Here is a 21,596-nt window from a genome sequence, read left to right as displayed (position 1 = left end):
GGTGGTCTCCCGTGCTCCATCCTGGGCCCGGCTCGTTCCTCCTGGCGTCTGTGGCAAACTGCTGCAGGCCGGGACCTTGCCCAGCTCCCACACGCTGGGAGCACGACAGTGTCCCGGCCTCGAGTGGGCCTCACTCGGCATCTGTGACTGGTCAGTTCTGCCAGCCGAGCCTGCTGCTAACTGGGCCCGGTCACGGGCTCAGGCTGCCCTCTGGCTACTTCCCTGCTCCTTCCCTTCAGTGGGCCCAGGCCACAGCAGAGAGCACAGATGTGCACAATGTCACCACTGCCGGAGGAGGGACGGCCATGTGGGTGGCCCGGGGCACCCCAGGCACACCCCAGGAAGCTGCTCATGGGTGCCCGTTGGCAAGGAGGGTGCAGGGGGAGGCACATGCCTCCACCAACCTCAGGGATGCATCCAGGCTTCTATCCTGGGATATTTGAGCACTTCCATAATTATCCAAATACCGGTGTCGTCTCATACTGTCAGACAAGGACACCCTTCCTTCTGCGATCATCGCTAAAATCCATGACACTGTCATCACACCGAGGGCTGAGTAACCGCGCTGAGAATACGGGACACAGGGACACGAAGCTCTCCCAGTGAACCTGTGGGAAGGAGGCGAGCAGCATCACGTGACTGGGGCTGGCCCGGCTGAGGGGGTTCTGCGGGAGCAGGGCCATGGGCTCCCCAATCTGGAGGGGAAGCTGCTCACTCATTGCCTGGCCTCTCCACCCACTGGAGTGGGTGCCCTCAGGGGAGCTCAGAGGACCGTGTAAAGGTGGGCTTTGAGTCCCTGGCGCTGCGTGGAGCACTCCTGCCATGCGGATGTTGGGTGGGAAGGAGTGGAGAACCAGGAAGGGGCGTTGTTGTCGGATCCGATGGGCCCATCCCTTCCCAGCCCCCAACTTCCCGGGGGTGACAGGGCCCGGACTTGTGGATCCCTGTCTCTGCGGGAAGTGTTTGCTGCAGGCCCCAGGGCTGCACCCTCCAGGGACAGGCTGGGGACCCTGCATGTCTGAGCTTCGGTGAATTCCACGTAGAAGGGCCACAGGATTTCTGGAATTTTCTGTCTCACGTCTCTCAGTGAGGGAGGATGGGGTAGCGGCTCTGTCCGGGGCCTGAGGGACGTCTCTGAAGGCCAGCGCCCCCAGCCTCCCTCCATGAGGGCTCCAGAGCAGGGGTCACTCTAACCATGGGGCAAGTCCCCTAGGGTCTCAGCTTTGCAGAGCTGGGCTCAGGCCAAGGCAAGGAGTGCGGATGTGTAGGGGGAGGATGGGTGGGGGGTCTCCCACCCTCTCGCAGAGCTGGCCTTGTGCACGGAGAATGCAGGCCCGGCTGGCCCTCCCCATTGGACACAGCATCAGGGCCCCAGCGTCCACGGAGGCCAGGGCCAATCAAAGCCAGATGTTGGAGAAACAAGAAAAGCTGACTATTTTGACTAGAAAAAGCCCTAGTTACAAAGAAATAATGAATCGATTTGGGGGGACTGGTGCTGGGGATGATCTCAGACGGGGTGGGGTGGTGAACACAGACGCCGAACAGGTCACTCAGGGCCTGCGTGTCCCCACCCGGCATGGTGTGGTCTGAGGCCTCGCAGGGTGCGGCTCCTGTCAGGCTGAGCTGGGTGGGAACCTTGAGGGACATCCCCTCAGACACCCAGGCCCAGGAAGCAGCAGTGTCTGGAGGATCAGGAGAGGCCAGAACACGGGGGCCCCAACAGTCCTGTCCTCCCAGCGTGCCATGGCAAAGAGCAGCATCCACTATGGAGAGTGTCCTAGGGCAGGCGGAGGGGTGGAAATATGGTCAAAGAGAAGAATTCTTGGCCTTGAAAGAACTCTTAGCGGGCTATGGAGATGAGACGGGCATCCACGTGCAGCACAGCCCAGGCCCCGGCTGCCACGTACAGGGCACTGCGGACATTGTGCTTGCTGCCAGGGCCCCAAGACACAGAGGCAACAACGCAGGGAATTCCGGGGGTGTGGAGCTGTGAGTGGTGCTGGAGATAGAGAGGAGGGGACTGAGGGTGCAGCACCTGGGGAGGAGACGCTAAGATGAGAGAGAATGACAGGGAAGGGAGCAAGCACAGGTGGCCAGAGCCCTGGGGCTGGGCCCCTCGGTCCAACTCCTGAGCCCCAACCCGAGCCCCAGCCCAGGCCAAGCTCCCAGGGCCCTGCAGGAACCCCCTGGGGTCCAGCCCAAGAGCAAACACGCCATCCGCATCCACGCCTCTCCCCAGCTTCCAGGCCACTCGGGAGCCCACCTGCGCCCCTCGTGAGAAGCAGCCCAGGAAGACGTCGCCTTCATGAGCACCCCATCTGGAGCTCCACAGTAGGGACGTCTGTGGAGCCGGCCCCATCCCTCAGCCATCCTCAGGCACCTTTAGAGCCTGGGACAGTCACTTCCTCGGTGAGGCTACAGCAGCCTCACATGCACGCCACGGGCAAGAAAGTGCCCCACCCCTCCAAGAGGAATGGCAAGCTCACATCCACGTCAAAGTGTGCACACGCGTGTGCGCCACAGCTTTGCTCACGAGAGCCAAAAGGCTGAAGCCGCCACGTGTCTGCTGATGGACAGCGGATGAACACAAGGACCGTTCACACAGTGCAGCACGACTCAGCCACAGAGGGAAGGAGATCCTGGCGCAGGCTGGGACATGGGTGCGCCCTGAAGATGCCACACCAAGTGAAATAAGCCAGACACGAAAAGCCACACAGACCTTGGGTGGTTCACTCATGAAACATCCAGAACAGGCCAATCCAAACCAGACCAGTCATAGCCAGGGGCAGAGGGGAGCAGGGAGCTGGGAGTTCCAGCTAAGGGGCGCATGCTGCTTTCTGAGTGATGACAATGTTCTAGTAGGCTACACAACTCTGGGAATATACTAGAAGCCACTGAGTGGGTGGACTGCAGGGTACGTGAACATCTCACTAAAGCTGTTCTTCAAAAATAGAAAAGAGCATCCCAAGGCCAGTGCTCTCTCAGATCACTGCAGCCACAGGCCTCCTGCTCTGGGGGACCCACCATGGGCAGGCAGGGATGCCGGGCGGTGCTTGGCTCATGCCACCTGCCCACTCAGCCAGACCCTGGCCAGGAGCACCCATCAAACCCCAAGGAAGAGGATGACAGCCCGGCTTTCCCACCTGGCCAAGCTGACTTCCTCAATCGGGCGGTCACTCACTCACTCATTCACTTAGTTAATACGACTGACGGTTGCATGAAAGGTGGGAGGTGGGAGGGCAGCCCCGAGATGGCAGCCACTACAGCTACCTTCAAGGGGCTGGCCTGCTCCAGCCTGTCCTCACTTTAAGCCCTGGAGTGGACCAGGAGGAACCGCTGTGTCCCTGGCCTTCAGTCCCTGCTGGAGGCCGTTAAGTTGGGAACCCCAATGCAGATGGATGACCAGGAACGTGACTTCAGGCTCTAGACTGCAGAGGCGTGTGTTGGCTAGCTTGAGGCAGGGGGGCCCAAGGAGGTGGGAGGGGGCAGGACGGGGCAGAGGAGGAGCCCGGGGAGCCAGGGCCAGGAAGAGCCCGCTCCTGCCCCAGCGCCCGGCTGCCCATCTGCCACCAGGTACAGAAGGGATGCCGTTTCGAGACGGGACGCTATCAAGCCGCCCCAGGAACACCGCCAGCTCCCGCAGAGAACCAGATGCCCACAGGAGGGAGGGTGGCCAGGGGTTTCTGCTCCATTCCGGCAGCTTGGCTTACCTGGAGCTGCCAGGGCATGGGCTCCTGTGGGCTGGAGAGCTGGGCCCATCGTGGCTATAACTCATCAGCACAGACAAGCGGGGCCATCCAGCTCTGAGCACAGCCTGGTGCGGTCCTGAGGGCCCCTCCACCCCTTCCCATGCACGCAGTGGGGCACTGCCTGGACCTTGCATCACTCCGGCATGGCAATAAAGGAACATCAATGGGGACACGCGGCAGTGCTGCCAGCTCTCCCTCGTCCTGTTGCCTTTGTCTCTGGCTGCCCCCGACCCTGCTCCCAGTTGGAGATATCCACAAGGGGTAGGGCTGTCATGTTGGGGCGACTGAGGCAAGGCCGCAGGCCCGCTTGCCATCTCTGGGGTCAGGGTTCCTCTCCCACTCCTGCCACGCTGAGGATGTCCAGACACAGGTGGGAGGGGTCTTGTCAGCCTTGGGAGATTAATCTTTCCGGGCGAGTTCCTTCTGCAGGAAGAGCCTGTTTGGGTTGGACGGGGGTCTTGCCCAGGTGTGGGGGTGGTGAGGCTGACGCCCAGGCCAGAGGGGCCCTGTGAGACCCTCTCTGGTCCCCATGCATGAAAGAGCCTGTGTTAACACATGAGCCACTACAGTGGGGCCCTTGTACTGGGGAAAAGACAGACCTGCCCAGGTGCTGGTCCCTCCCTCCCCGAGCCTCCAGGCAGGAGCGGGTCATGGGAGCTGGCACGTCCAGCCAGTCCCTTCTCTGGGCTCTGAGTGTGCCTGGGGTGGTGGGAGCAGACTCCCGGCTGCAGCCCTGAGCATCCCACTCCACCCGGGGCCCTTCCCGTGGGCCCTCCCCGTACGGCCCTGGTTGGCTATCTCAAGCTCAGCTCCACGGGTGCGGCATGCAGGCCTCCGGGAGAGAGGCTGAGCCTTCCAGACCCCGAGTGGGGCCGCCTGCCCACCCCAGCCTGTTCCGCGCTCCTCGGCAGCAGGCATGAGAGGTGGGTGTGGATGCTTCGGGGAGACTATCCAGCGACATGGCTGGGTCACGCACACGTGGCTGGGACGGAGACCTGGGGGCTTCAGTTCAGACACCTGGCTCAGACCAGAAACCACTGGTCAAGTAATGACCCAGAAAGTGGGGTCTCGCGTGAATTACCCACCCCAGCCGAGGACTGGCAGCCCCGTTTCTCACACTGGACAGCCACATGCCCGTCCCTATCCTCCATTCTTCGAGAAATGCGCTCAGTCTCACCCCCGCGCTCATCCCCGCGTTTTGGTCTTGCCTTCATCTAGGCACTCCCTAGGACTGGGCCCAGGCCAGGCACTTGGCAGGCCCTTAAGGCTATGATCTCCCCTAAGGCTCTGCCCTCAGCCAGCCCCTTTCCAGGGTCAGTGGGCTGCCATGCAGAAGGATGCCCAGTGGCAACTGGGGAGTGGGGGAGCCCCCAGCGTGCTGTGCAGTAGCTCCCCAGCCCCTTTCTCCTTCCTGGCAGGGAGGCCTGTGGGAGACATGGGGGCTGCAACAGGACAGCACAGGCCAGGGTGAGATGGGGCGGGAGGAGGGTCTGGAGGCCCAGGCGGCTGGAGCCAGAGTCAGGGCTGCGTCTGGGGGTGGCGGCCGTGATGGAGTGTGCCTGGTGCGCTGGCCGCCAGCAGGGCTGCTAACAGCCTGGCCCCTGTGTGCAGGGCTGGACATGCCGTGGATGAAAGATGGGATTCTTCTTCCCCTGCCGTGAGTTAGGGTCCTCAGAGCTCTAGGCCCCATGAATTATTTCTCTAAGGAAAATACAGTTGACTCCATTTCTCCGGCTCCACTTCCTGACCTTCCCCATCCCTTTAAATCAACACTGAAGGGTGAGCTTGCCCGGGCCTTCACCCCCTAGCCGAGCACTTCCCCCGCTGCATCTCATCCTGCCTGCACTCTGGGCTGGGGGAGGGGAGGCTGAGCCAGCTGCCACGCCATCTCCTCTTGCAAGACCCTTGTAGGCTGCCCACGCAGAAGCAAAGGCCAGGACCCTCACTCAGACCACAACAGGCCCACGCTGCGGATTGGGGTTGGTCCTGAGGCCACGTGATACCTGTGTCCTCCCGAGCATTCGGATGGGGAGGCTCACACGGCAAACCCAACTTTGTGCAACAAAGCCGTGCCGTGGGCTTTCCCCCAGACGCCCGAGTGCAGTTCCGTCCTGGTCAGGTTAGATGGTTCCCAACGTACACGTGGGCCCTGGCTTTGATTCCCAAGCCGGAGCTGCCTCCACACAGCAGGGAGGGGGCCTTGCTCTGGCCTCCATGTTGGGTTTTCTGGGGAAGCACTGGAACCAAGGGCAGGTTAAGAAAAACAGAGGACCCCCCAGGCCTCTGGAACTCTTTCTGAGAACGCACCAGCTGCTGCACGGAGACGGGGCCAGAAGGGGCTCTGGAGGCCATGGGCCTCACCAGATGCAGGGGTTCTGGGAAGAGGGGCTGGAAACCATCCGGGCTCCTTGGAAGGTCCTGAATAATACATCATTAAAACTAAAAATCAATTCTGTATCCAGCTCAGGGCCCCCTGGAGGCTGCCCCGGCCGGCCCGTCCAGCTTTGCTGGAACAGGAACCCAGGCCAGTCTGCCAGGTTCAGGCCCCGTAAATGGCGGCCGGGCAACCCCCTTGCTCCCACAGGCCAGGCCAGGCTAGGAGAGGCAGCACAGCGCCTCTGGCAGGGCCACAGGCTTCCATACAGAACCCTTTAGACAAGAATCAGAGGCAGCAGCTGCGCGTCCTGACCTGCCCTGGGCCGACAGAACGAGGGTCTAGACCCAGGCATCCACCCAGACACTGAGAGGCCACCGGGTACCTCCAACAGGACCCTCAAGCCCACCCTCTCCTCTCTCAAAGCCCACAGAACTGTTTTGCAGTGGTTGCTGCCCACACCTTGCCCCCTGCCCTAGTCACCTTTCCAAGCTGCGTCCTCCCCGTCCCCTAGGCCCAGCCCTGGGCCCATTCCCGACGGCACCTCTCCGCCATGGCTTTCCTGAGATGCTGCTGCCCTTGGATCCCTTCCTGGCCCTTCTTGGGTCCTTGCTGCCAACTGTGCCAAACTGAAACCCACAGGCGGGCCAGAGTTCCCTCACCAGGCCCCCTGAGGGCTGCTGACCTGGCAGCCCCTCCCCAGAACTTCTGTCCAGGCCAGGCCGTTCTCTCACCCAGCGCCGTGCCGTGCTCTTGCGGACCCCTCCACTCCTCCCGACGCCTCCGGGCTCAGGCTTTGAATGTTAGCGCTCAGAACTATCTTCTGGGTCATTTCACCTGCGTGTCTCATTCCCCACCTGGCATGCAGCTCCGAGGCTGTGTGTGGCCCTCTCTCTGGCCAACCCGCCTCCCCAGCGTGGGGCCACCTCGTCTCCAGTCTGCCCACCCTCAGTTCCTTGTCAACTCAGAGACCCGACCCAGGCCGCGCCCACTGCCCAGACCCTGGAAAGCAGAGCCAGGCCACGTGGCGCTCAGAGTTGGGGGGTGGCTGCTGCGTGTCTGGCACCCAGAGACCCAAGAGAAGAAGGAAACAGAGTTTCCTGCTCTTTCTTCTGCAGCAGGACTTTTATTGAGGTGTCAGGGCTGCTCTGCCACAGTGCCCACCTGGGGCACATCCCTGATGGCCGCCCCGTCACAGCCCGAACCAGTTGGGGACGCCGCCCCGCCGAGGGTCACTGCTCTGCCTCTGCCGCCTCTCCTCCGTGAGCATGTCGTGGAGTCCGTCGGCAGTGCTGCCTTCGGGGCTCTCGTCTTTCTCGGGAAACAGATCTGGGAACGTGAAGGTCTGTCCGTGGGCCTAAGGGGGAGAACAAAGGCTCCAGCCAGAGCTGCAAAGACTCCTCAGCAGAGGGGTCCGTGGGGAGCCTCATGCTTTCTGGCAGCCCCTTTCTGCCGGCGCCGGATTCAACTGCTCAGAGGCACCTCCCTGGGCCTCCTGAGGCAGCGTCCCTGCCTGGAATGTAAGCAGCCCTACAGCCATGGCCCCCAGTGTCATGCCGCAGCCGAGGCCACAGCTCCAGGACAGGGCTGCTTTCCCCACCATTGTCTCTTTAGGGCCTGGTGTCTGCCCCCACCCTGGGTGCACCCATTTACTAGCACAGGGCCACCTGGCTGGACTGGGGGGGGCAGGGACAAGGCATGGAAAAACATGACACAAATCACGTCTGGTACCACGCTGAACCTATCCATCCAAAATGCCTCAGGCTGTACTCACATTAAAGCTCCCCCTCCTCCCAGCCCAGAGCCTGGCAATTAAAATGAACATCACGTACGAAGAAACATGCACGTGCAGCAGCTGATAAATCAGGACCGGCTCTGCCAATTAACTGGTCTTACATCTTTTGCTGAGAGTTCAGAATATGTCTGTGTTGGCCAAGCCCCAGCCCAGGCCACGGCATGTGGCTCGGGTTCACGAGAAGGAGGGGATACTGCTCTTTGGGGACCTGAGCAAATATGAGGAGCCATTTTAACTTGCTGATTACTAAGTAGCTCCAAAGATAAGGGGCAAGAGCAGAAAGAAAGAGCAGATCAGAGGAGAGGGAAGAGAAGGGGGAGGAGCGGGTCGCCACATGTCGGGGCGGCCAGCCTCCCTTCTGTTTCCAGACAGGTGGAGGAGGAGTGAGGATGGCACCCGAATCTGGAAACCTTTAGTGAGGAAAATCAGTCAAGTACATTTGGCTCTTGCAGACCCTTGTTGTGTAAATAAATTTGGATGTGGGCAAGCAGCCAAGTATGATCGGAAACAGGCCCAGATTCCACCCTGCGAGGGAGGTGGATGCACCCCGATCCCTGGCAGGGGCTGGTGGGGAAGGTGGCACTGCGTGCGCTACAGCCGACCTGCAGGAGGATTGGCTTACACAGCTCTAAACTTTGCGTCTTTTAAAATACCGAGGGACAATGGTTTACATGTGAGGCTGATTGCCCTGAACGGGAGGTTTACCTTTACTATATGCAGGTGACTCTGCTAGTTTTCTGAGGCAGTCAGAAATGACAGTTTAAAACACAAACATGGCCATTTGTCATAGTTTCGGGAAGAAATGGGGGAAGCTGGTGAGAGAAAATCTGTTTCTTACAGAAGACAAACACCGTTTGTGGATGCCAAGCATGGTTTCCCAGGGGGTTCCCCTTTCTAGAAGCGTTCACCTTGTACCTAAAAACAAAAACGCCCTTGATCCTTCCAGAAAGGACAGAGACAGTTGATCGGAGTAAACAACAGGAAGAGAAAAATGTCCTAATGACAAGTAAACACGGCAGCCCTGCCTTCAGGAATCCCAGGGCGCCCTGGGGGCTGCTACCCGCATGCAGCCCGGAGCCCCGAGCCCGGAGCTCAGCCCAGCTGGCAGCAGCGGCTTGTTCTGGAGTTGCCTCTCATGTCCTGTGCCCTTCATTCCTGCGCTGCTCAGCGTCCACACAGGCCTCGGGGCAGCGGGCGGTCAATGGTCTTTTTGTTGTGTGGGTCACTGAGGCGCTGGTTACAGCTCCCAGGACTTTGGGCCAAGGAGATGCTTATCAGGTTGAAGGAGAAAAAAATGTGGGACTCCCACCATGTGGGACAGGGTCTTTCCACAGCGGCCAACTCCAAATAAAGTGGATAAATTTATCTTTCTAATGCTCCCTCCCTGGGCTTTGCAATTAGCAGTGATTCTAAGCCCTGGCGCAGGGCCCAGGGGGACACGCTGAGCAAGGTCTCAGCAGACACGAGACAGGAAAGGGCCTTGAGAGTCCCCTTTGCGGGGGACAGGGACCAACGGCTGTGGCCCATTTCTAGGCTGTGCAAAGATCTGCCGGAGTTCAGGAAGGGGGTGAGGACCCGTTACAAATTTTAATTCTGGAACCGGAGGAACCATGCCCAACAGGGACCCTCCAGGCTCCCAGTTGCCCTGCCCTGTCTCTGGCTGCCTGGACTTCACAGAGGGAGAACGACACACGGGCAGCAGCTGCAGACACCGGATCCCGGCGCTGCTGGGTTCAGTTTTCATGGGAGGTGGGGACCAGAGGAAAAACGCAAGGGTTCGGATGACTCGAATGCCACTTGTAACCGTAGCTGCCTCTGAAGTGCCCGTGGCGGTGCCGGCACACGGGATGTCCACCCACATGCCATGACAAAGACAGATGGGCCCAATTGACACTGAGCACACAGAGGCCTTTATGAGGCCAACGGCTGCTCTCCCCACCTGGATTGGCTGATTTCATGCACAGCAAATATTAGGCCAAGTTATTCCGGGGGCCCCTGTTTAGAACAACAAATGTGACTGTTTTTCAGAAAAGCTGCCATGTTAACTTGGCCTTTTGAACAAACTGCCTCCTTAGCCCCAAAGTAAGCCGGCTGGCCCAGGAGGCGGTTTTCACAATAGTGTTACTGCCATCTAGTGGCAGGGGCCACTGGCTCAGCCTCCAGGGACCGATTACACCGGAAGACAGCCCCATCCCCACCCAGTAAGGCCAGCCCCAGGGGCAGAGTGGGGAGGCCCAGGAGGCGGCTGGGGCGGTCTGTAGACATCTTGGCCCCGAGAGAAAGTGCCTCTGGGTTTGCCTGGGACTCAAAACAAAGAGCCCAAAGAAAGGCTTTGAAACTGTGGGTCTCACTCCTGACAAGTCTGGGTTTCAGAAACTAAGGCCCAGGCAATGTGGGGTGAGGGTCCTTCTTCCCCAAAGCCCCTCCAGGACACATAAGAAAGCACCTGCTCAGAACCAGCCTGTTGAGCCCTCACAACTCTGTGGGACTGCTACCCTGCAACGCAAGGCACGGGCCTCGGCCAAGACCCCAGCCAGCCAGATCTGCCTGGGCACCAAAGACCTTTGCCCTCAGGGGCCTCAACTCTGCTTCCGAGTCTGAAACCTGGCCAAGGACAGGCTCTCCAGAGGCCGGGGCCTCCCATGCTCAGACACCCTAGTGTGTGTTGGAGCTGAAACCCACTAGGCCTGTGATGGCTGCTTTTGCCCAGAGAGAATTCAAACTTCAAAATCACAAAATGGCTGGACGCTGAGATGTGCCCCATGCGCCCCAGCGCTCACGTGCTCCCAGCACCACCACTGACACCCCCAAGGCCGTGACGGAGCGCGACCTTATGTGGAGCCTGCCTCTGCACTGCGGCCCTGAGATCCGGCCTCATGGGGGCTCCCTGGGCCCCAGCGCAGCGTCTCTGGCACAAACATCCCCAAGGACATAGTTGCAAGGAGCCCCTCGGAGGCCCCGCCGGGGCTGGCCAGCTCACACGCACCAGCTGCACGTAGGCGACCTTGTAGTCCGGCTTCTTGATCCTCACGTTTCTGTGATCTCTTCTCTTGTTAGAGCCTTCCGGAAGGGAGCGAAAAAACCAAATCAGAACTTTAAAAACTTACATCCTTAGAGGCCAATACCACTAAAACGAATCTCTGCTCTCTTAAAAACGCAAAGATGTTTTTAAAAACTCAGAAAGGCAATTTCTCAGGGAAATGGGCACGGAAATCAAATGAGCCGGCACAGCAGGCTCGTCCCATCTCCGAGCAGAGGCCAGCAGGCTCTCAATAAAGGAGCAGAAATAGCACCAGCCAGAACACACAACAGGGGCTTATGGAATAGAGAGTGCTTTGCTGCCCAGCCTCAGCCACTGCAGTCCCACCTCGGAGTCAGGGCTCAGAGTGGACCCCAGGCCAGCCCAGTTGAATTCCAATCCCTGCTCTGGCATGTAAGCACCGTGTGACCCTGACAAGTCACCCTGTGCCTCAGTTTCCATGAACCAAGTCAGACCAAGACCCCCAAGCAGTGGCTGAGGCTGTGGCTCGGCAAGGTGGGCGTGTGGTACAGATGGGCACAACACCAACAGGAGACCCTCCTGTGGGCACTCACCATACTGCACCCGTGTCCGCACGGCAGCCACGGGCACGTTATAGATGCTCTCGAGGTAATTCCTGAGGTCTACCCTTGTCATTCTGGAGGCGAAGGAGAGAGAAAAGGGCATCTTAACCAGGCTAGGCCAAAAATATTGTCCCAGACAAACAAGGGTGAGAGGCCGACAGACCAAGGCCCACAGGTGGCAGGGAGGAAGGCTGGGTGCTGGTGCCCGGCAGCCCCAGCAACACTAGTGCTACTGGTCACAAGGCTCCCTACTCTGGACACACCAGCATGGGGTGGCAGTGGCACAGACCCCAGGGAGTGGGAACACTGCCCAACCAACCCCTGGCCTGCTCCACAGCCCCACATGGCTCCCTACTCCGGGCAAGTGCCTGTGCGAGGTGACAGTCTCCGCACACTCCTGGCTGGCAGGTACCCCACCTCGTCTGCCCTGGGGCCCGTTGGCAGCACCAGGGTTAGGCCTGCTCTCCGGCTGACGGTGCTCTACGGTTCTAGGAAGTGCCTTCTGGAAAGGCCTGCCTGGGATTCGGTGCGTTAACTGCATGTTCCCTCTACTGTAGAACCTCATGGTCACTGTCAACTCAGCTTCTGAGCCTCTGCAGGTGGTACAGTCCTGACCTCTGCCCCCAGGCGAGCTCACGCTGCTGTCTCGCCTGACTCGCGCCAGCCCCGAGCTGGGGACCTGTGATCTTAAACACTGCAGAGCGGCACCCCAGTTTTGTTCGCAGGGACTGTGCATTTCTCTGAAGGTCAAGGAGGCTCTTCTGAGCGGTTCTGCACATCATGGCCTGCTCCCAACCCAGCCTCCCAGGGCACCTCTCCTAAAAAGAAGTTGCAAGAACTCAACAGAAGACATGAGCACAGAGGTCCAAATTTTAAGGCTTCCAGTGAAGCCCTCCCCAGCAGGAGGGCGGCGTGCAGCATGCCTGCTGGGCTCCCCACCTACCAGCACTCCATTAACACTTGCTGGGCAGGGCACGTGAGCTGAGTTGTTTAACTCAGGACCCAGGCCCCTCAAGGGCGCTCTCCCAACCCAGCCAGACTCCTTCTGGGTTCACTCCATGGGGATCCCCCCGAGGGCGCTCCCCCACCCCAGCCGGAATCCTCCCGGACTCACTCCATGGGGATCCGGAACTGCACGGTGTCCTCGGGTTGGGCCACACCGGGCCGCACCAGCTGAATGAAGAAGTTGGTTCGGAACACCCGAAGTTGTGGGCCACCCAACTGGTACAGGGGGTACCTGTACAGAAGAGATTGGGTCCACGTCACACACTTAGCCACGGCAGTCCGACATGCCAACCCTGCAGACCTCCGAGTGTCCACTAACAGGGCTGGCAGGAAAGGGGGTAGCTAACCCTGCAGACCCCCCCCTACCCTGCATGTCCACTCACAACAGGGGCGGTCAGGAAAGGGGATAGCTAACCCTGCAGACCCCCAGGTGTCCACACACAACAGTGGTGGGCAGGAAACGGGGTAGCTATCAACAGGTCACCACCCAAGGACACAGAGGTCCCCACAGCCCCTTTCTTACATGGGCCTGCCAAGGAGGACAGCCAGTCCCTAGCATTGACTCAGGGAGCACGGGCTGTTGACCCCCAAGGTCAGACTTTAGAAAGGGCCAATGAACAAAAATCAGAACCCCGCAGAGAGCATTCCCCCAATAAGCTGGTGGCAACGCTCAAAGACGTGCGTCGGGGCACTGATACCCCTGGGAGAGCAGACCCTCCGCGGCCGGCCCACTCTCCTGTTGCTCAGGTGAAGTGGAGCTGGAGAGGACCACACGCCATGGGACAGAAAGGGCAGCTCTGCACTCTCCTGGTGGCAGCAGGGCCTAGCTCCTCGGGATGGAGAACGCAGGCAAACCAGGCTCAGGCTCCTGGAAGATGGTGCTGCCAGCAGACTCTGGTTCGGTACACTAAATACGAGCTGACTGCCACACCCCACCACCCCGCTAGAAGCCAGCGGAGGCAGACTCTGATTTGGTACACTAAATACGAGCTGATCGCCGTACCCCACCACCCCGCTAGAAGCCAGCGGAGGCAGCTGGAGAAGTGCCAAGTGGCCACCGCAAACTAGACCAGCACTCAGCCTGGGCTGGCGGGCCATGTGACAATCGTGCAGAATCTCTAGTCAGTTGGTTTTGTGCATTCTCCCATGTCCAGCTGGGTGGACAGGCGGCGCCTTCCTACTGCCCCCCACCCCCGTTCCATCCCCTGCCACTGCCCACACATCCTGGCTCTATTTGGGCCTCAGAGCCGGGAGGAGGGACACAGGAGAAACTCAGGTCTGCAGGGTCTCAGGGGATGTGGGGTCTGAGAGCCCAGGTGCAGGTCTTGGTGGAGGGGGAGCACAGGGGCTCTTCAGGAGTCTCTGGTGACCTATCTGAGGCACTGCACACGGCGCTGACCTTGGGGAGCACCCAGCAGCAAGTTAGAGAGAGGCTCCATAAGGCTAACGCTGCCCCAAGCCTCACATGAATTTCACACTGGTCTCTGCCTGTCTAGGGAAGATAAGGAGGAAGTGAGGGTCAGAGGCCTTGGGTGGGGTGTTCCTGAAGGGCCAAGAGTGATGGGCAGGGCTGAGCCTCTGGGCCTGGGGGCCTGGCAGGGGCCAGGAGCTGCCGGGAGCTCTCAGAGGCAAGGCGCCTGTAGCAAAGCCAAATCACTAATAATGTCCACCCCAGGCCTCCTGATGACCACACTGACACATGGCAGCCTGGTGGCTGGGCCAGTGGGGCTGAGTCTTCACTCCCCCAACCCCAGCAGAGCCTCCTCTTGGGCATGGCCTTGGCCCTTCCAAGCCTCAGAGTGCAGCCTTCAGGGGTGGGCGCCAATGAGAGGCCGAGAAGGAAGGGTGGGCTCTGGGTGTGGAGGGGCCTGACTTGTTTTACCCACAGGTTCAGGCTAGCCATGGCTACCCAAGGGGTTCACACATTCCCTCTGGTGACCAGCTATGGGATTGCAGGAGGGGAGACAAAGTTTGGGGACTCCCAGGAAACAGTAGAAAAGAGGGTACAACAGCTCCCAGGCCATTAATTGTTGAGTCTCCAGGCTTGGGGCCTGAAGGGCACACTTTGCTAAGGGTCTGAAGGGCCATGTGCGGGCTTGAGGTGAGAGGCTGGCAGGGGTTGGGCCAGGTCTATTCACTGTCCTTGTTCTCAGAGGCAGAGCCTCTCCAGGAGGCAGCGCGGGCTGTCTGCGCATGGAGCCCGCAGATCTGGAACAAGCTGCACTGTCCACACCCAGGGCCGCAGGACAGGGCTCTAAGGCCTCTCTGCAGGACTCGAACCCTTATGGGCCCACCAGCCCTCAGTTCCCTCAATCCCACTCTCCCCAGGGAGCACCCCAAGCACTCCCCATGGTATTTCACAAGCACCTCCACCGTAACCTATCTCAAGTAGAACTCTGACCTAACTTCTTCCTCAAAACACAAAAACCTGGCTCACTGCCACCAGCCTACCTCCCCACAGCCCCACGAGTGACTCACCGAGGATCCCACCCTGTCAGCACCCCCGCCCCAGCTGCATCCAGTCCACAGCAAGTCCACTCAGCACTCCCTGCAAAGGCTCCCCAGCAACAGGAGTGTGTGCACTGCTGGCCGTGCAGGCCCCGCTGCCTCCAGGGCAGCCACACCTGATGTTTCCAGGGGCCCACCGCCCTTGGCCTTTCAGGAACACCCCACCTGGGTCCTCTGACCCTCACTTCCTCCTCATTCTCCAGGGACAGGCGAAGGGCCAGCGTGGAATTCACGTGAGGCTCAGGGCAGTGTAGGCCTAAGACCCTTTCTTCCTTGGTGCTGGGTGCTCCCCAAGGTCAGGGTCACGTGCAGCACCGGTCTCAGATGTCTGCTGAAGGAAGCCTCGTCCACTGAGGGTCCCACCTGCCACCCTCCCCTCTCTCCCCAGCTATGTGCAGGGGCCTCCAAAGCCATGCCCTGGCCTCTTGACGGTCTCTCTCCAGAAATACTGATTACTGTTCTCCAAAACCCACCCGGGAGCCCACATCTACTGATTACGCCTGAGTCACTCGTTCACCAAGAAATATGCAGGGTTTCTTGCTTCAATTTGGGGAAGGCCAAGTGGGGCAGGACAGCGCCCTGATGGTCCCTGGGAATCCAGAGAAGATGCAGAGTGGGCGTGGGGGGTCTGGGCTGTGCAGAACCGGGTCTCCGGCCCTGCCTGCCCCAAAGCCGAGGGCTGTGGTCAGCTGCCCTTTCCCACTCAAACCCAATCTGGACTCCCAGCTCCTTTGCCTCAGGCCCCGCCCGAGCTGCGGTGGGGGCCGCCCGTGCCTCCCCGCCTGGACCCAGCAGCCACCGTGGCCCGTCCCGTGACGACCAGAAACGTCTCCAGACAACGCCCTCGGCCCTGGCAGCGGGACCACCCCCGGGCCGCCCTCCCAGTGCCCCCGCGGGGACACCGTGGCCTCCGCGGGTTTGGCTCGTACCCTCTGTCGCCACCCCGGCCACACCCGCCCCCCGAGGTTGCCCTAAACCTGGCGGGGGGCCTCTTCCGCCACCCGCCTCACGTGCCCCAAGCCACCATGGGGGTCCCGGAGGACCCCGCCTCTCCCGGGCCAGGAGGGGACCCAGGGACGCCCACCCCACTCCCCGGAGTCCGCGCGCCCTGTGGGGTCCGTCTGCTTGTGACACTAAGGGGCGCCCCGCGGGGGGGGCGACGACCCCTACTCACACCACGTTCCGCGCCATGGCGGCCGCGCGCGCTTCCGGGGCCCGCGAGGCGGAAGGAGCAACACGCCCACCCCGCACGGCCGCCGCCTGGCACAGCGCCCCCTCGCTTCCGGAGGCCGCGCCGCCCGCCCCGCACACGCCCGCGCCCGCGCCGCCTGCCCGCGCAGTCCGCAGCCCCGCGCCCGCCCCGCCCCCCCCCGCGCCGGCTTCTTCCACCTCTCCTCCCCCCGCGCCCGTCCCGCACCCCACGTTCCACCCCGCCCCGACCCCCACTCCCCGCGCCGCAGGCTCCACAGGACGCAGGACCGCAGCAGTCCCGCCCCGCACTTCCGCCCCCACAGCCTGAAGCCGGGGCCCGAGCCCCTGCTGCTCGCGCCCCGCCCACGCCCGCACCCTCGCCAGCCCCAGAGGCCTCTCGCCGCCGTCGCACTCTTTCGGGCCTGTCTGCCCTGCCTCCCAGAACCCGGGCCTGCACGCCCCCCACACCCGTGCCCCTGCCCTTTGGCAGCTCCAGGCCACAGCCTGGCCCGCACCGCTGCCCTTGCAGCTGCTGGGGGCTGGAAGTGGAGACCTGGGGCTGTAGTGCCGGGGAGGGCGGGTCCCCGGGTCTGGGGTCTGAAGCCCCTCTCTCCTGGCTGTTTCCCCCCTCCCCGCGTCCGGAACCCCAGGGCCCCTCCCCTCGCCCTTCTGGCGAGCCCGGTTGGCAACCCCCACACCGGCCACACTCTCCATCTCCGGTGCTCCCACCACGCCTCCTCCAAGAGGGCCACGGGTCTCTCCAGGCTTTGCCATTTGCCCACCCCCTCTCCACCCTTCTGGCCAGCCCCCTCCAGCCTCTGGCAAGGCCCTCTCTACAGGGACCCCCGTCCAGGGCCCAGTCCTCACTCCTCTCCTTGGCTGGCGCTGGCCAGGAGGGCTGCTGGGACCTTTCGGGGTAGGGCGGCAGGCTCCCTCCCCTGTCCCCAGGCCTCTCCCTCCTCCCGTGGTTTCCTCTGCCTGGTGGCTGGATTCAGGCCACTTGATCTCTTTCTCAGGCCACTTCTCAGTCTGTTTAGGTGCCCGTGTCCCCCCACCCCCAAGCCTGGCTTGTTCCCACACCCAACAGCACCCTAAGTGCAAGAGGCAGGGGTGTCGGGGGACCCCGAGAAGCGGGGCCATGGGTCCTGGCTGCTGCTGGGGGCAGAGGGCCCAGGCCTGCAGGTGAGGACAGGGCTGCGGGAGGGCACTGGGGTTGATGGAAACTCAGGAGGAGGAGAGGGCGCTGTGCCCCTCCGAGGGCCTGAGCCGGGTGGGGCTGATGGGTAGGTTTGAGTGGAAATGACTCCAGGGGGTCTATCCAGCATGAAGGCATTGAAGCAGGATGGAGTGAGAAGTGGGACAGAGTGGGCAGGGAAGGTGGTGGCAGCTGTCCCCACTGTTGTCCAGGCCTGCGTGGGGTGGAGAAGCTCCAGGCTGCCAGTGGTAGGGTCCCAGGAGGCTGGTGACCAGACAGGCCTTTGCACAGCAGCAGGTGCCCTTGGCCAGGCCCAAGGAGCAGACCGCAGGGGAGAAGGGACAGGAATGGAGCTGGAGAAGGGGGGTCCTGGGGCTGGGGGTCCTCAGGCTTCCTTTTATTTTCATGCAATGCTGCGTTTTTCGGCAGTCACATTGTGCAGTGTGCTTAGAGATATGTGGCTGCTGGAAATTGGGTTCAAAGTTGTGGGTGGCTGATGTGGAGAGAAGAGTGATGGGAGGCCAAGCTGCGTGTCGGGGGTGGGTGCTGCTCAGATCACTGGGGCTCCTGGAGGGCGGGAGTCAAGCTGGGAGCTGAGGTCCTTCCTCAGGGAGGGGCAGGGATAGGGTCTCAATGGAGCACCGCTCCACTTCTTCCATCCTTTCGCCACTCCTTCCAACCCTGCTTCTCTGATAATCTGCTAATGGGATCCTCTGGAAGGCATGCTAAGTATGGGGGTTCTCTGAGATGCCTGGGGAGCCAGTGGGGACCTCCTCTTCCTCCTTCCCACCTGCCGTTGAACACAAATGCCAGGGTGGCTTCCACTCTGCCTGCCCCTCCTGAGATCAGTGGTCTGCACGGGGTTGAGGCTGCCAGATAAATACAGGCCCAGTTAAATCTGAAGTTCCGATGTTTATCTGAACAACTAATAAATTGTCATTATTTATTTATTTATTTATTTGAGACGGAGTCTCGCTCCATGGCCAGGCTGGAGTACAGTGGCGCAATCTCAGCTCACTGCAACCTTTGCCTCCCGGGTTCAAGCGATTCTCCTGCCTCAGCCTCCTGAGTAGCTGGGACTACAGGCACGCACCAGCACACCCAGCTAATTTTTGTATTTTTAGTAGAGACGGAGTTTCACCATGTTGGCCAGGATGGTCTTGATCTCCTGACCTCATGATCCGCCTGCTCCGGCCTCCCAAAGTGCTGGGATTATAGGCGTGAGCCACCACGCCCGGCCCTTATTTTATTTTATTTTATTTTTTTATTTTTTATTTTTTGAGACAGAGTCACTGTGTTGCCCAGGCTGGAGTGCAATGGCACAGTCTCGGCTCACTGCAGCCTCCACATCCCAAGTTCAAGCAATTCCTCTGCCTCGGCCTCCCGAGTAGGTGGGATTACAGGTGCGGGCCCCCAAGCCCAATTAATTTTGTATTTTTAGTAAGGATGGGGTTTCACCATGTTGGCCAGGCTGTTCTCAAACTCCTGACCTCAGGTGATCCGCCTGCCTCGGCCTCCCAAAGTGCTGGGATTACAGGCATGAGCCACTGCGCCTGGCCCAATAATTGGTCCTTTTTAAGTAGACCTTATCTTTTAGAGCAACTTTGGGCTTACAGAAAAATTGTTCAGGGAGTATACAGAGTTCCCACAGACCCCTCTCCCTGAGTCCCCTTCCGTTATTAACATCTTGCATCATGTGGTGCGATCTGTTCCAATTGATAAACCAATACTGATACCTTACTATTAAGTCCAGAGTTTACCCCAGGGTTCATCCTTGCAAAATGTCTTTTAGCCACCATTATGGTGTCAGACAGAAGCGTCACTGCCTGAAAAGCCGCCTCTGCCCCGCCTGTGCGTTCCTTTCTCCCCCTGCCCCTGGCAGCCCTGGGTCTTTCCACTGCCGCCTTGGCTTTGCCCTTTCCAGGCTGTGGTGTCGTTGGAGTCATACAGCACGTAGCCTTTTGAGATTGGCTTCTTTCCATGAGTGAGATGCAGCTAGGGCTCCTCTGGGTCTTTTCGTGGTTTCATAGGCATTCTTTTCGGGCCGGATACTGTTCCATTGTCTGGATGTACCTCGATTTATCCACTTGCCTGTGGAAGGACTTCTTGTTTACTCCCAAGTCTCGGCAGTGATGAATAAAGCCTCTGTAAACACGTGTGTGCAGGTTTTAGGGTGGACACAAGTTTTCAATTCATTTGCAGAAACACCCAGGAGGGCCATTGCTGGTTGTATGGTAGGAGGACGTTTGGTTTTGTAAGAAACTGCCCCGCGGCTTTCCAAAGTGGCCACACCATTTGGCGTTCCCACTGCAGTGGTGGCACTTCCTGCTCCTCCACGTCACTCGCGTTTGATGTTGTCAGTGTTCTGGGTCTGGACCGTTCTCATAGGTGTGTCGGGACACGCTCTTCTGTGTCCACCTGCTAGACCTGAGCCGGGAGCCCCGCTGCAAGGGCAGCCCCTAGGCTGAGCTTTGTGAGTCAGGCTGGGGAAGATGGGGCATTTTTACAGTGAGGGGCCCTGAAGGATTTTAAGGGAATGGACGGACAAGTTCAGCTGGGAAAGCACCTTCAGCCTGCAGATGAGAATCAGGTCAGAAGGTGGGGGAGGGTCCGTTCACACATACACTCATTCATTCATTCATACAGAGGGTGGGGGAGGGGCTGTTCACACATACACCCATTCATTCATCCATAGACTCATTCATTCGTCCAGCCAATAAACGCACAAAAAAAGTGCAAACGCTTGTAGTGAAATCAGTATAAGCACAAACCGATGAGCCACCATGTTCAAATGCAGGTTTTCAAAGGTTAGGAAGAATGGCAACCCCCTTGGTTTTTTTTGTTTTTGTTTTTGTTTGGTTTTGTTTTCAGACGCAGTTTCGCTCTTGTTGCCCAGGCTGGAGTGCAGTGGCGCGATCTTGGCTCACTGTAAGCTCTGCCTCCTGGGTTCACGCCATTCTCCTGCCTCAGCCTCCCGAGTACCTGAGACTACAGGCGCCCGCCACCACGCCCGGCTAATTTTTTTGTGTTTTTAATAGAGACGGGTTTTCACTGTGTTAGCCAGGATGGTCTCGATCTCCTGACCTTGTGATCTGCCCGCCTCGGCCTCCCAAAGTGCTGGGATTACAGGCGTGAGCCACCGCGCCCAGCCTGTTTCTGCTGTGTGTGTGTGTGTGTGTGTGAGTGTGTCTGTGTGTATGTGTGTGTGTGTCTGTGTGTGTGTGTGTGTGTTTTGAGACAGGGTCTCACTCTGTTTCCCAGGCTGGAGTATGGAAGTGCAGTGACACAGCGAGAGCTCCTTGCAGCCTCAAAGCTCCTTACAGCACCAGCCTGCGATCACCAGCCACACACGTGGCCACCTGGCATTTCCCCCAACCAGAAGAGAAGGCCCCCCACCCATGTGGGAGGCCTGTGTTTGGGCAGGACCAGGACAGCAGGTGGGGGTGTGCTGGTGCTTCCCTCACGAAGCCCTTCAGAATCAGCTGCCATTAGAGACTTCTTGTCTCCCCATCGACCCCTCCTGCTCCTTCCCCCTCCTTCCCCCCTCCCCAGCTCCCTCCCACCATCCCAGGCAACCTGGCCCTTTGCTGCAGCAGCAGAGCCCCTGCCCAGCACCTGCTCCTGGTGGCCTAGGGCTCAACAGTGCCCCCATTCTAGGAGCCCCTTCTTAATCCCAGTTCCCCCACCATTCTTGCCCTCCTAGGAACCCTGCTCTCGGGTGCCACGAAGAGGGGGTGACAGAGATAGTCAACCCCTCACATGGCGTGGTCGGGGGCCTCTGAGGGGCCACATGGCTTTTTTGTGCCCCTGTAGTGCTTGGGATTCCCAGGCCTCAGGGCCTGGGCATATGCTGACCCTCTCCTCCTGACCCCGACACTTGCCACGCCCTCTTCCCAGGGAGGCCTCGTTCACCACCTCATTGAAAACTGCAGCCTCGGCCTGGCACGGTGGCTCACACCTGTAATCCCGACACCTCGGGAGGCCGAGGCGCGTGGATCATTGAGCCCAGGAGTTTAAGTCCAGTCTGGGCAACATGGTGAGACCCCGTCTCTACAAAAAATAGACAAGTGAGCCAGGTGTAGTGGCGTGTGCATGTCGGTTGCTTATATTTCGGATCCCAGGGCTTGGCTGCTTCTGTCTGTTGCTCATTTTTTCTACAGGCTGAATTGTGTCCCC

At 60.0% G+C, this 21,596-nt stretch overlaps 1 protein-coding gene across 4 annotated transcripts; it reads right to left on the bottom strand.

Annotated features, from left to right (window-relative positions):
• Positions 1–1,441: 1,441 nt before the first annotated feature.
• MRPL23 (mitochondrial ribosomal protein L23) lies at positions 1,442–16,362 on the bottom strand. 4 transcript variants are annotated; one of them, XM_025357248.1, is made up of 5 exons: positions 16,209–16,362; positions 12,636–12,758; positions 11,513–11,595; positions 10,905–10,978; positions 1,442–2,035 (listed from the first exon to the last, which is right to left on the bottom strand). In XM_025357248.1, exons 1-5 carry the CDS (start codon positions 16,223–16,225, stop codon positions 1,841–1,843), a joined length of 492 nt encoding a protein of 163 aa, XP_025213033.1. In that variant the 5' UTR covers positions 16,226–16,362; the 3' UTR covers positions 1,442–1,840. The 4 variants fall into 4 exon arrangements, with proteins under 4 accessions (XP_025213033.1, XP_025213034.1, XP_025213035.1 ...); XM_025357249.1 differs by lacking the exon at positions 1,442–2,035 and adding an exon at positions 7,220–7,480; XM_025357250.1 differs by lacking the exons at positions 1,442–2,035; positions 16,209–16,362 and adding exons at positions 7,220–7,480; positions 16,012–16,031.
• Positions 16,363–21,596: the final 5,234 nt, after the last annotated feature.

Source organism: Theropithecus gelada, chromosome 14 (assembly GCF_003255815.1).
Source record: "Theropithecus gelada isolate Dixy chromosome 14, Tgel_1.0, whole genome shotgun sequence".
Taxonomy (NCBI): Eukaryota; Metazoa; Chordata; class Mammalia; order Primates; family Cercopithecidae; genus Theropithecus; species Theropithecus gelada.
The sequence above is the reverse complement of the archived record's forward strand: the minus strand, read 5'-3'. Positions and strand labels throughout refer to the sequence as shown.